Here is a 16,033-nt window from a genome sequence, read left to right on the forward strand (position 1 = left end):
ATAGTGACCATCTTTTGCAACTACTGACCATACCTGTAAATCACATTTCGACCAATATAGAACATGTTATCCGCAAAAGGATTTATACTTGGAAAAATATTGAATACTTCCAATACCTAATCAGCGAACAATCTCAGAGAGAAGTATATGATACCTCTGTTACCAACAAAAAGATGGAAAATTTTTTTAACATTTTCAAGCATAACTTTGACATAGCTTTTCCACAAAGGAAAGTGATTTCCAAAAGCACAGATAGATTCAAAAACTGGCTTACATCAGGCATTAGATAATCTTGCAAAAGGAAGTGGGAACTTTTTCTGCTGTCAAAAACTCACAGCAGTCCAGAATTTATTAATTATTTAAAAAAAATACAGGCTAGTTTTGAAACATGTCATAAAAGAGGCAAAAATTAAGGAAAATGACAAATATATTATGATGTCATGCAATAAAACTAAGTCCATGTGGAAAGCTGTGCAGGATCCTATGGGGAAGAGGACAACTCACAAAAATATTGTGATATCACATGATGGCAAGAATGTCACTGACCCTAGGGCAGTTGCAAACAGTTTCAATTCTTATTATGCAATTGTTGCTGGAAAATTAGTGAAGGAAAAATTTGGAAATCCACCTCATACAACATGGAAAGAACTTTCATCTATTGAAATAAATAATCTATCCATGTTCCTCAGTCCAGTAAGCCCAACAGAGCTCCTAAATACCATTAATTCACTGAAGAGTAAGTGTTCAACTGGTATTGATCATATTCCAGATTATATTATAAAAATAACAGCTAGATAAATAGTTTCATCTTTATTGGACATATGCAACTCATCCTTATCCATGGTGTCTTCCCTCAGCAACTGAAAATGGCAAAGGTAATACCCCTATATAAAAAAGGTGATCATCAATGTATGGGTAACTATAGACCTGTGTCTCAGAGTTTTCGAAAATTATTGAAAACGTGTCCCTTTCAAAACTAATTATATTCTTCAACAAGAATAATATTATTTCTGGATGTGAAAATGGCTTCAGACCACAGCAATCAATTGAAACAGCCACTTTCATTCTGATAAACCATATCTTAAATGCAGTTGACAACCACGGAAATATCTCAGGTTTATTCTTGGTCCTAACAAAAGCTTTTGATGTGATTGATCATTCTATACTCCTGAGGAAGCTTGAATGATATGGTGTAAGAGGTGTGCCAAATCAGTGGATTAAATCATATTTGGAATATCGCTCTCAGGTAACTGAAATTAAGTACATGGAAGGAAATGAACTCGAGGTACACCTTTTAGAACCATGTGGACTAAGTCATTGTGCTCCACAGGGCTCCATTTTAGGTCCCTTTCGTTTTTAGGTCTACATTAATGATTCCCATCACACATCAGGGATTCTGAACCAGTACTGTTTGCAGATGACACCAGTCTATTATTGAAGGGAATAAAGAAGAAAATCTTACTGCATCTGCAAAACATATTACAAAAGGAGTGTCTGAATGGATTACCAGAAACAGGATAATAGTTAATCCCCAAAAAAAGGTACTCGTGAATTTCCACATTGATCAAAATAAAAATCTGGTACAACCTGCAATATGTATAGATAACCAAAACATTAGTGCTGCCAATGAAACTAAATTTCTTGGGATTCATATCCAGGAAAATCTTAAATGGAGCACTCATATCACATCCCTAAATTCAAAATTAGCAAAAATGAGCTATGTAGTAAGAATTCTCTGCAACAATACTAGTGCAGAAACAGTTAGGGCTTTATACTTTGCTTGTGTACATTCAATACTGAAGTATGATATCATTCTCTGGGGAAATGTACACCAGGCCATAACAGTTTTCAGGAAACAAAAGGCAATTATAAGAATAATGAAACAAGTGAGCAGCAGAAAACCATGCAAACCTTTCATTAAATATCTAAAGATTCTACCCCGTCCCTGCATTTATATACTGGAGTAGTCATGCATGTCAAAAAAAGCATACTGAGAAAAGAAAACCTTTTTCCTCAAAACAAAAGTGTCCATGATTACAGTACCAGGTCAGACAGTGACATTCATGTTAATCATTGTAACACCACATTATGCCAAAAAGGTGTATATCATGCAGGAACAAAACTTTACAACAGATTACCAAGACATATAAAATCTCTTCCTGAACTACAAAGCTTTAAAAAGTCTGTGACAGCCTACCTTCTGAAAAACTGCTACTATTCAATCTCACGCAAGAAAAAATGTAATTTGTATCTTTAATTGTAGAAATAAGTTATAAATATACAGTATTTCAAAATTTTGTAATTATTAACTGTATAGATCCAATTTGTCATAAAAATTCAAAGTATGTATGTTTGATGTTTGAAAACCCAATAACTAAAAAGGTTTACTGTCCAATATCCTGTGTACAATATATGTCCTGAAAAAGAGATTTATGTGGACAAATAAATAAATAAATAGGAGTATAGTAAAAAAAGAAACAAACGAAAGTGTTAAAAAGCAAGATGATGTAGTAAAAGATGATCGAGGTGTGTTACTCAGAAATAGTACTCTAGCAAATTACATAAGTGACTATTTCATAAACACTCCAGTCAATCTGAGTAAACATTTTGCTAGTAATAGTAATACCACAGTTCAAAGAGAGCAAAGTGGTAATTAAATATTGCTATGTCCTACAAATAAATTAGAAGTTCTTAAGATAATAATAACAATGAAGAATAAAATGTCCTCTGGAATTGACGAGGTACCAGGTACAGTCATAATTAAATGTGCTAGTGTCATAGCAGAACCACTCTCACATATCATTAACAGAAGGGGCATTCCTACAAAGATTAAAAATTTCAAAAATAAAACCATTGTATAAGAAGTGTAATTTATATGAAGTAGGAAACTATAGACCAATAGTTTTGTTATCTGTATTTTCAAAAATAGTAGATACTGTCATGAAAAATATAATTACAAATTACCTCGAAAAATTCAATCTCTTGTCTGTAAACCAACATGGTTTTCACAAAGGCATGAGTACAGAAACAGCAATTACTCAATTCATCAAAAACATTGTAATAGGACTTGACAGAAATAACAGTACAGTAAGAATAAACTTGGACTTATCAAAGGAATTCGATACTGTTGATCATGATATCTTGCTAGACAAACTAGAAGCTATAGGTATATGAGGAGTTGCACTAAAATGGTTTCAGTCACATCTCCACAATAGAAAACAGGCAGTAGAAATTACCTCAGCAAGCAATAAAAACCAAAGCATTTTGTACAGATCGGACATGCAGACTGTACCAATCAGAGTACCTCAGGGCAGCATTCTAGGACCTCTTATTTCTTGTTGTTGTTGTTGTGGTCTTCAGTCCTGAGACTGGTTTGATGCAGCTCTCCATGCTACTCTATCCTGTGCAAGTATCTTCATCTCCCAGTATCTACTGCAACCTACATCCTTCTGAATCTGCTTAGTGTATTCATCTCTTGGTCTCCCTCTACGATTTTTACCCTCCACGCTGCCCTCCAATGCTAAATTTGTGATCCCTCGATGCCTCAGAACATGTCCTACCAACCGATCCCTTCTTCTAGTCAAGTTGTGCCACAAACTTCTCTTCTCCCCAATCCTATTCAATACCTCCTCATTAGTTACGTGATCTACCCACCTTATCTTCAGCATTCTTCTGTAGCACCACATTTCGAAAGCTTCTATTCTCTTCTTGTCCAAACTAGTTATCGTCCATGTCTCACTTCCATACATGGCTACACTCCATACAAATACTTTCAGAAACGACTTCCTGACACCTAAATCTATATTCGATGTTAACAAACTTCTCTTCTTGAGAAACGCTTGAGAAACGCTTGAGAAACGCTTTCCTTGCCTTATTTCTTATGTATATATTAATGATATCAAGATCCCAATTAGTGGTACACACATAACTTTGTTTGCTGATGACACAAATATTGTTGTAACAGACATAAATTGGGTATTTCCAACATCTGCAACCAGGGTTTTGGAATACATACAAAACTGGTTTGAACAGAACAGGCTAACCTTAAATATTTCAAAAACTAATTATATACATTACAGGAAAACAAAGTCTCATCATGATGTGAACCTCAAAATTTAAAATAAACAAATTGAAAGGGTAGCTGCCACAAAATTCTTAGGTGTGCAAATTGATGAAAATTTAGACTGGAAAGCCCACATTCTCTACCTCATTAACAAGGTAAGCTCTGCTTGTTTTGCATTACGCACAATTAGTACTGAGTGTAGTAAAGAGTACACCAGAACTGTCTACTTTGCTTACATCCATTCTGCTATCACCTATGGCTTAACCCTCTGGGGTTATAATAAGGCAAACATGAAAACCATATTCACCTTACAAAAACGTGCTGTTCGAGTAATTTCAAACAGTGAAAGGCTAACACCTTCCAAACAGTTATGACAACACCTAAATATTCTACCCTTACCATGCCTCTATATAAAAAAGTGTTGTTAATATAAAAATGTACATTGATGATTACAAAACCAACTCAGGTCTTCACTCGTACAATACAAGACTGTGCAATGACATCCACATAAAAGGAGTAAACAAGGCTTTAACACAAAAACAAACCAACGTTCAGGGTAGTATTTTGTACAACAAATTTCCAATTCAGCCAAAAGAAATAAAAACATTATCTACATTCAAGGAAGCAATATTTAAATTCTTAATGACCAACTGCTATTATAGTGTAAATGAATATCTGAAGTAACCTTGTAGCAAGTAACTACATTCGTTTACTATATGTTAATGGTACAATAAATCTAATGCTTGCCACAGCCTCAATGTTAATTTTTCTGAACAAAAGTGTTAAATTAATTATTTACTTTTAATGTATTTCATGTAAAAGATCCTTCTCATACTTTTATAATATGACAGTAATCAAAGTTGTATTGCATAAAAATATTGTGGTGGGTACAATGAACCGTTGTATTATGTAGGAAACTGTACACCCTTATCTTATTTTTCTTATACTATGGTCTTTGATGAAATCCACACAATGTACGTTGTCACTGGATGAATAAACTACTACTACTACTACTACTACTACTACTACTATGCTCACACTGAGGAGAAATCGAAGACACTTTTAAGATAATAACTTTACTAATAAAATTAAATTCAGTTATAATATACAACTGAAATACCTCTCCTGTAATGTTGTCTGTTATGTGCCTACACAATGAACCCCAGATTCATTGTAGGTGGCAGTATGAAGACCTGGGACATTACTAGGCTGGTACTGCCAGCATGTGATGGATGACATACTGTTGATGAAGACCTGAATCAACTGGGCTGGGTTTGCCAGTGTGGAGTGCTGAGACAAAACTGCTGGTACTACCAACTGGTAGTACTGGACTGAACTGCTGGGACCAGTGGTAGCCTAAATAGTTGGGCACGGATGGATATCTCCATGGCACTGCAAGGGCACATGACCTGGCATAGCAAAACAGTGCCCTGCTGACAACATTCTCTGCTGTAACCTCCTGTCACCAAAGTTGGTGCTCCAGACACCATGGAGGTGACGTGTAACTCCATGATAAACAGCCCAGGCCATACAAGGAAAATATCTCGGTTTTGATGAGAACTGTTTATTCACATCCTCTTGGCAGGATGGTTGCTTGCATGGCCTGCACGATGTGCAAAGGAAACAACTATTAGGTGGGTACACAATAGAGGGAGATGAAGTAGAAAAGTAGGAAAAGAGAAGATGAAGTGGGAAAAGCAGGTAGAGAGAGGAAAAACTAATCAGAACAAGAGATCAAGGAGGGGCAGCTGATAAAACATTAAAAGTATGACAAAAAATCAAATGTAACAAACAAGATTTAAAAACCTTCCAATTAATGTAAAAAACCTTTCAATTAAAATAGTATGAGAATTCACAGGAGAGGACAAATGATAGGGAATAGGTGGAAGGGACAGAGAAGTGCAACAACCAAAATTTGGTGTGTAGCAAACTTAAAATATTCCTTATTTCTGTGCCACCATACATACAGCTAGATAAATTTATAATGACTGCTGTTGGTAACTGGAGTATTTTTCACTGTTCTGTACACTCACCTACACTGTATGGTGTCATCTGTAAACAAGCAGCATGTGCACAAGCATACAAGTGAGATATATTAAACAGCCTGTAAACTGTCAACATTTGAATGTTTTATACAGAACTGTTACAAAATGGCCTGTTATTTAATGAGGGGGGGGGGGGGGTGGAACTAAATATTGTTAAAGAAGAACCTTTCAGATATAGATCAACAAGATGGAAGCATCATGCCAACTGATTAGAGGTGCCTGCTAAAAACAATCCATGTTGTTTAATGTCAGGCTCAGACATAATTGTACATTCATTTGACCAGAGTCACAGTAAGCAGTGGAGTACCTCACAATGAATAGGAAAGATCTGGATGAGCAGTTGGAAACCGAGGAAAGATTTTAAAAAAGTTTGTTGTCTCAGTAAGAGAGAATGGTGAGTTTATAAGATGACATAGCAAAAATTGTACTCACATGTGACAAGGTGACAGATACAATGAGCCAAAGGAGGATTGCTTTCTAAGGACATATAACATGAAGGAGAACAAATTGACTGACCAAGAAAAATTTAACCTCGACAAAAGAACCAAGGGTGCTATGAGGTTTACCAGGATCTTTAAGAAGCAGAGTCACAAATTAATACATCCAGGAACATGAAATATTGGACAATAAACTTGAAACACATCAACATTTCCATAAAATGCCAAAGTTGAAAAGTGGCAAGACATGGACTGAAGAAAAGAGGGGACTCACCAGGTGAGAGAGCACTGAGTGCGTGTGAAAACTCAATGAAAGAAATGGTTGAAATAATGGCCAAAACAGAGAAAGAAGAAGAAGAAATGTTCTGCTGCAAATCAGTTTGTGGTAAGTAATTTAATGCAAAACTACCAGTTTCAAGCATGCAGCCTTGTTTCTTATAGAAACTAATAGGTGACAACTTAAAGTAAAATGCTTGAAGCTAGCAACAGAGATCAAAATGTTATGTTGATGTTGATGTGGCCTTCATTCTGAAGGCTTGTTTGATGTACAGTAGCTCTCCACAGCAGTCCACCCAGTGCAAAATTTCTTCATTTCTGTATAATTACTGAACTTAACATCTATTTGAACCTCCTTACTGTAGTCTAGCCATGTATCCCACTACAATTTTTAGTCAAGCAGTCTCATAAATTTCTTTCCTCCCCAGTTTGATTCATTACCTCTTCATTAGTCATCCAAATTATCCTTATAATCTTCATGTTCTTTTCTAAACTGTTTGCATCACCTATGTTTCACTTCTATAGAATGCTACATTCCACCTTCAGAAAAGACCTTCCAACATATAAATGTATATCTGATGTGAGTAAATTTATCTTTTTCAGGAATGATTTTCTTTGCTAGTACCAGTCTGTATTTAATATCCTCTTCACTTTGACCATATTCAGTTATTTTTCTGGAAAAATAGTAAAACTCATCTACAGCTTTTAAGTGCCTCATTTTTAATCTAATTCTCTCAGCATCATCTAATTTAATTTCACAACATTCCATTACTCTTGCTTTAGTTTTAATTATGCTTATCTTATAACCTCTTTTAAAGACACTATCCATTCTGTTTAACTGATCTTCTATGTCCTTTGCCATCTCTGACAGAATTAAAATGTCATTCACAAACCTCAGTGTTTTAATTTCTTCTCTCTGAACTTGAATTTCCTTCCCTACTTTGTCAGTGGTTTCCTTTCTCTAATTGGCACCAGGTCGTCTGTGATTTTCTGTTTCCTCCCTCTTGTCCTCGTAGACTTTTCATCAAACTTGGAGAAGAGTATGGAACCTCCATTTGCTCATCAACAAAATTAAAAAAATCTGCTGCACAGCCATCAGTGCCCATAGTTTATCAGTATTGAGAAACTGCTGCAAGGTATAAAACATCAAGGAAAACAGATAGGTCTTCAAAATCTCTCTGTAAGCAGTCTCGCAGTCTGTGAATAAGCTACTAGCATCGTGTCTACCATATTTACCCAAATGTACAAATGTAAGGTGACCTCAAATGCGAGCTCCACCCCCGAAATGCAACTTGAAGGGAAAAAATTACTTGTATTTGAAGCATAACTTAAAAATCAAAATAAATATGGCCCATCATATGATGGATGATGGATAAAGTGTAAAGTGAACCCACCTATCAGGGATTTACTGGGAGTAGTACTTATCTGTAGTGTGGCAAGTCTCACTGCACCATTTTGTTAAAGCTCATTTATCTTCAATTTTTTGGTACCTGCCTTCCAAAAAATTAATTCCAAATAAAACTAATACTCTCTATGCGCGCGTGCCTACACACACACACACACACACACACACACACACACAGATATATATATACATATATATATATATATATATATATCTAAAAACAAAGTAGATGTGACTTACCAAATGAAAGTGCTGGCAGGTCGACAGACACACAAACGAACACAAACATACACACAAAATTCAAGCTTTCGCAACAAACTGTTGCCTCATCAGGAAAGAGGGAAGGAGAGGGAAAGACGAAAGGATGTGAGTTTTAAGGGAGAGGGTAAGGAGTCATTCCAGTCCCGGGAGCAGAAAGACTTACCTTAGGGGGAAAAAAGGACGGGTACACACTCGCACACACACACATATCCATCCACACATATGTGGGTATATGTGGGTATATGTGTGGATGGATATGTGTGTGTGTGCGAGTGTGTACCCATCCTTTTTTCCCCCTAAGGTAAGTCTTTCCGCTCCCGGGACTGGAATGACTCCTTACCCTCTCCCTTAAAACTCACATCCTTTCATCTTTCCCTCTCCTTCCCTCTTTCCTGATGAGGCAACAGTTTGTTGCGAAAGCTTGAATTTTGTGTGTATGTTTGTGTTCGTTTGTGTGTCTGTCGACCTGCCAGCACTTTCATTTGGTAAGTCACATCTACTTTGTTTTTAGATATATTTTTCCTTCGTGGAATGTTTCCTTCTATTATATATATATATATAATAGAGGGAAACATTCCACGTGGGAAAAATATATCTAAAAACAAAAATGATGTGACTTACCAAACAAAATTGCTGGCAGGTCGATAGACACACACACAAACACAAACATACACACAGAATTCAAGCTTTCGCAAATCATGGTTGCTTCGTCAGGAAAGAGGGAAGGAGAGGGAAAGATGAAAGGATGTGGGTTTTAAGGGAGAGGGTAAGGAGTCATTCCGCTCTTGGGATTGGAATGACTCCTTACCCTCTCCCTTAAAACCCACATCCTTTCATCTTTCACTCTCCTTCCCTCTTTCCTGACGAAGCAACCGTGGGTTGCGAAAGCTTGAATTTTGTGTGTATGTTTGTGTTTGTTTGTGTGTCTATCGACCTGCCAGCACTTTTGTTTGGTAAGTCACATCATCTTTGTTTATATATATATATATATATATATATATATATATATAAAATAGAGGGAAACATTCCACATGGGAAAAACATATCTAAAAACAAAGATGATGTAACTTACCAAACGAATGCGTTGGTATGTTGATAGAGACACTAACAAACACAAACACACACACAAAATTTAAGCTTTTGCAACCCATGGTTGCTTCATCAGGAAAGAGGGAAGGAGAGGGAAAGACGAAAGGATGGGGGTTTTAAGGGAGAGGGTAAGGAGTCATTCCAATCCCGGGAGCGAAAAGATTTAAAAGATTTACCTTAGGGGGGAAAAGGGACAGGTATACACTCACAGATGCGCACACACACACACACACACACACACACACACACACAAACACGGTCATGCACCAGCGAGGGGGGGGGGGGGGCAATTGCCCCCATTGCCCCCCCCTCCCCCCCTTGGATCCGCCCCTGTCTCCAAATAAGACAAACTTGGCATCTAGTAATGTAACAGATGACAGGTCATTAATATAAACAAGCAAAAGTAGTGGACATAGTATGGAACCCTGGGGAACACCACATGTAATGAAAAACAGAACAGAGTTTTGGATTAAATAGTTACTCTTCTGTTCATAGTAAAGCTAGAAATAATGATGATGAAGATCATGCAGTGAGTAGGGCTGATCATTCATGATCAAACCAGTCTCCTTAAAGTCTCAGATTGCAACATTGCTAAATTCTGCTGTTTTTTTTTTATAATAAGTTGTTCAATTACAGTGTTTGAAAACCTATTGTTCACTGAAATATGTTCATAAGTTATGTCCTTACTTGTCAGCTTTGTGTTGATATATTTTTCACAAGCTGTAGTGTCACTTTGGATGTACTGATGACTTATTTATTCAATGAATATACACCAGCATATATCTATTATAGAAATCCAAATGAATTTGTTAATTATCGAAGTATTGGTTGATGTTTGTCATTGGCAGGAAATACAACTTTGATGGGTTGGACCTGGACTGGGAGTATCCAACACAAAGAGGTGGTGTCCCATCTGACAGAGAAAATTTTGTTGCTTTAGTGCGGGTAAGTCTTGCATGCCAGATATCTCTAAGAGAATTAATATAATTTTAAAAAAGCCAAAGTATCTCAGCTAATAGTATGCTGAAAAAACAGTAGTGATGATTGTTGGATACTGCTGGACTGAGACATTGCCAAAGTTACTGAGCCTGAATGCGTATATTTTACAATTGTCCACAGTATTTGGTTGTCATAATATTGCAAAAAAATCATATGTTACTGGGCTATTATTTTGGAGTTATACCTAATCAGATAATATATGATATCTTTTGCAATATTGAAATATTTATAAAAGACACTTTTTCTTTTATTGAAAACTATATCATCTCAGGCAGTTCATTTCATTTAGAACATGCTTTTGACAATGACAAATAGATATGAATTGATTCTGTGATCCTTGATTGGCGGAAATACTTAATACACACATGCTCATAAATTAATGATAATTGCAGAATGTGGTGCCACACAATGTGGCAATACAGAAAACTGGCACTAATAGAATAGGCACATAGGGAACACACATGACACACATCTGCAAGTCCACAGTATTGGTGATAAGTTGCGAAAACCGTCCCAAAACACATGTGCTGCAAAACGCCACTGTTTCCTGCACATGTACCCCGACATCAATATGGGATATGATCACCGTGCACATGTATACAGGCCGCACAACAGGTTGGCATACTCTGGATCAAGTGGTTGAGTAGCTGCTGGGGTATAGCCTCCCATTCTTGCACCTGTGCCTGTCGGAGCTCCTGACGTGTTGTAAGGGTTTGAGAACGTGCAGCAATACGTCAACCAAGAGCATACCAGACGTGCTCAATGGGGTTTATATCTGGAGAATAGGCAGGCTATTCCATTCATCTGATGTCTTCTGTTTCAGGGTACTCCTCCACAATGGCAGTTTAGTGAGGCCATGCATTATCATCCATCAGGAGGAAGGTGGGACCCACTGCACCCCTGAAAAGGCGGACATACTGGTGTAAAATGATGTCCCGATACACATGAACTGTTACAGTTCCTCTGTCAAAGACATGCAGGGGCGTACGTGCACCAATCATAATCCCACCCCACACTATCAAACCACGGCCTCCATACAGTTCCCTTTCAAGGACATTAAGGGGTTGGTATCTGGTTCCTGGTTCATGCCAGATGAAAACCCGGCAAGAATCACTGTTCAGACTATACCTGGACTCGTCCGTCCAATGACCACGTACTGTGTTGTTGACACCAGGCTTTACGGGCTCTCCTGTGACCAGGGGGCGGTGGAATGCACCTTGCAGGTCTCCGGGCGAATAAATCATGTAAGTTTAGTCGGCTGTAGATTGTGTGTGTGGAGGCAACTGTTCCAGTGGCTGCAGTACGGTCCCAAGCAAGGCTACCTGCAGTACTCCGTGGCCGTCTGCGGGCACTGATGGTGAGATATCAGTCTTTTTGTGGTGTTTTACACTGTGGATGTCCCGTACTGTAGCACCTGGACACATTTCCTGTCTTTTGGAATCATTGCCATAATCTTGAGATCACACTTTGTGGCACACAGAGGGCCCATGCTATGACATGCTGTGTATGACCAGCCTCCTGTTGCCCTAGTATTCTACCCCTCATAAGGTCATCAATATGTGTTCTTTGAGCCATTTTTAACACACAGTCACCATTAGCACATCTGAAAACGTCTGTAGACTTACTATCTGCACCGTACCCTGACATGCACTAACGCACCACAGTGCGATGACCGCAGGTCAGATGCACCGCAAGGTCATACCACAAGGTTATTTAAACCCATAAACCTCCCACGATAGTGTTGTTTCACCATGTATCAGAATTATCCTGAATTTATGAGCATGAGTGTAGTTATAAATGAAAAGCCCAAAATTATGGGAGTTCTACGATATTAATTTGATTTGTTACATGGCTTTTGGCTTGTCTTATTACAGCCTTGCAATATGAAAACTGGTTAATGAAATAAATTAATACTTAGAGTATCCACAATCCTGTGCATTTCATTTATAATTAACAAACAAATAGTTTAGATGGGAGTGAATGTTGTTGCAGACATTGTATGATAGCTGTTTTGGTTCATAACTTGACTGATGTATTTAAAGCAAAAGTATTTTATAGCTACATTTCTGGGTATATTAATATGGTACATAAAGTCGTAGGTAAAACACAAATAATGGAAGGAGGAAATGTATCCAACAAGCATATAAACAAGAATGAATTTGATGCTAAGCTTTTAGATGACAATATAAGGAAAAGAGTGATTACTACTCGTTGTATAGATGACACACTGAGTTGCAGACAGGCACAACAGAAAGACACTTACACATTAGCTTTCAGCCAAAGCCTTCCGCAGAAAAGGAAACACACACACATTCATTCCCACAAGTAAGCACACATGACTGCCATATCTGGCAGCTTATACTGGAATGCCATGTCTGTCTTAAGATCAGAGCCAGTAAGGGCCCAGGCAACACAAGATGACACTTGGGGTGCCAAGCTGATACAGACAGCAGATGAACCACAACTTATGATTTATGTACAATGTGTACTCCAATTAGCAGCAAAAACTTACACAGTGAAAATCTACGACCTAGCCAGCTACACTCTTCTGGTGCTGCAGCCCTGTTGTGCCCACAATATTTATTCAAAGAATGGAAAATCCAGGACATAATAATGACAATATTATGGAAAAGATGGGTCTATTCACCTTACAGATGAGATGTTGGGTCACAGACAGGCACAACAAAAAGACTGTTAAACATGTGAGCTTTCAGCCAAAATGCCTTCATCTGGAGTACACAACATACACACATTCACACAAGTACAACTCACGCACACATGACCACAGTATATGGCCACTGAGGCCAGACTGTGAGCAAATGTGCATGAAGGGGAGAAGCAATCTGGGTGGTGGGGGTAACGAAGAAGCTGGGGTGGGGAGGGGAGGGATAGTGGGGTAGATTTGGGGGACGGTAAAGTGCTGCTTATGGTTGGTTGTGAGGGGGGAAGGGGGAGGAGGAGTAGGAAAGGAGGAAAGTAGAGGAGAAGAAAAAAGACTGTACATGTTAGGGAATCGAAGGTTTTGTAGTGATGGAGTGGGAGTGGGGGAGGTGTAATTTACCCTCCCTCAGATCATTTGTTGATTTTCACTCACTTCATAACTGACTCTTTTATTAAGCTTTGAGAGGAGTAAAGTTAACAATAAACTTTTTTTACTTATCCTCTTTTCTCATAGTTGACTCGAGTTCTTGACATCTAAGGGTTGATTCCTGAGGCCGAAATTTTTTGGCTTTATACAGTTTCATGTTTCCAATTGGCGTAATAACTACTGAAGAATTGCCTGCTTTTATCTTGATTTTTATTTTTTCACACTTTTCTATTTCACATTGTCTTTACAATTTCCACTTCATTATCAAAAATTACATTGTTATTGTCAAACATAAAAATGTGTCCGATCACATCAGAGACATGCCCACTACTACTTCATTCTGCGGTACTAACAATATTCCGAAGAGTTTAAAACTATTGACCAATGAATTTCTATTATTTTCTATTATTATTTTGTAAATGAATCCATAAATAAATTTAATAATTAGCATCAGATTGCGTAATTAATAATAGGAATTTTAAGTGTGCCAAATATTTTGTAATTTCAAATATTTCTTAAAGAAGAGTAATTTTAACTGTATATATAGAGCTAGTACATATCAACTGTAACAATAAAAATAAATTAATTCCTTCTTATACGTTTTAGCCTGAAATATATAGTACATCATGTACAAAATCATACAAAATTCTTTTATTTAAACAGCTGGGATAATATTAACCTATTTAAAACATAGAAAGTGTTTTTGATATCAATAACTTCTGTTGAATAAAGGTAATGTTAGAGGAGGGTGTCCCTTTACACATCCCCCTCACACAATTTGGAAACGTGTTTACAATATTTTGTGACAGACTATAAAGCTTACGAAATGGTGTACAAAATGATACCAAAACAATAAAATACAGATGTATAGAAGTATGTGATACATAACATATTACAGAAAACATAAGAATAATATCTACTGTACAAGTTATTGTCTATACAAATGTCAGGACATGGCATTCAGATTTTCAGCTCTGTGGAATGTTCTGTCACAAGACAATTGATACAAAGTCAAAACCACAACTTTGCACACTAAACTACAGAAATAAATACAGAGACAAGGTAAATTACTAGAATGACAAATTGTAAGTCTGTGTCCACAAAATCACAACTTCAAAATCTTCAAAACTGAAGAGGAAAAATTCAGAGCCTAAGTGTACAATGAGTGAACCGGCTCAGAAAACTCACAACGATGGGTCAGACCAAACGAATACCTTGACGATGAGTAGGAATATAGTACAAAATCAATCAGCCACATAAACCAAAGTATTTAAGGATATGTTGACTCATGAAAGGACAAAATAATGAAAAAATATTAGGGCGTAAGACTATGATGTGGGGACTGACCCATGAATCCAAACCACACTGGGTACAAACCAGCAAAAAATGTTTCAACACAACAAAATGAATAAAGTTCATAATCATATCAATAAGTTCAATCATATATAAAGAGCAGTTATAAGAAGCATCTAGCCCTCAATCAATAGGTGTACACTCACCTTGAGTACACATACACAGTCGCGATAACCAGCGGTACCAAAAACAGAGTTAAGCATGAGTATGTCCACAACTTATATTGCAGTACTCAGGATAAATACAGGTAGACAGAGTCATAATCGGTTTTGAATGATGACTTTATAGAGTAGCTTGAGGACCAAAATGATACATTGGTGACAGATGTGTATAGTGTTGTAGAACTTTTTAACAAACATTTTATAACTGTTACTGAAAACATGGGGTTGTCAGGTTCTGTAGCTGCTGCTATGGAATATCTCAGACCACACATTTCAAGTAACTTCCATAATATGAATTTGACCCTCACTATCCCAGCAGAAATAATGTCCATCATAAAATCTTTAAAATCAAAAACATCTAGTGGGTATGATGAAATATCAACAAAGTTAATTAAAGAATGTGATTCTGAGTCAAGTAACATATTAAGCTATATAAGCTGTGTAACCAGTCATTTACCAGTGGAATATTTCCTGAATGATTGAAATATGCTGAAGTTAAGCTACTGTTTAAGAAGGGAGATAAAGAAATAGCATCAAATTTCCGTCCAGTTTCAGTTTTCCCAGCATTCTCAAAATTTTTAGAAAAAGTAATGTACAATCAGCTTTATAACCATATTATATCAAATAACATACTGTCAAAGTCACAGCTAGGATTTCTAAAGGGTTCTGGCATTCAGAAGGCTATCTACACTTACAGTGAAAATGTGCTTAATCAGTGTATGAAAGCAGATGTGTATACATCTTGTTATTTGTCTATACTAGTAAATGTCTTCCTCACTATTTGCTAACTGTCCACTCAAACTAACCTACATACATAAAGACCTAGAAGATTCATTTACAATTGATGAAAACAATA

At 37.0% G+C, this 16,033-nt stretch overlaps 1 protein-coding gene across 1 annotated transcript in view; it reads left to right on the forward strand.

The window, feature by feature from the left end:
* The window catches only part of LOC126185120 (probable chitinase 2), a 277,984-nt gene that overhangs the window by 153,719 nt on the left and 108,232 nt on the right, over positions 1–16,033 (forward strand). Inside the window, exon 4 of the mRNA XM_049927938.1 lies at positions 10,425–10,521. Within this exon, the coding sequence (XP_049783895.1) occupies positions 10,425–10,521 (97 nt within the window). The remainder of the gene's footprint in view (positions 1–10,424; positions 10,522–16,033) is intronic.

The sequence above is a fragment of the Schistocerca cancellata genome, chromosome 4 (assembly GCF_023864275.1).
Source record: "Schistocerca cancellata isolate TAMUIC-IGC-003103 chromosome 4, iqSchCanc2.1, whole genome shotgun sequence".
Lineage (NCBI taxonomy): Eukaryota > Metazoa > Arthropoda > Insecta > Orthoptera > Acrididae > Schistocerca > Schistocerca cancellata.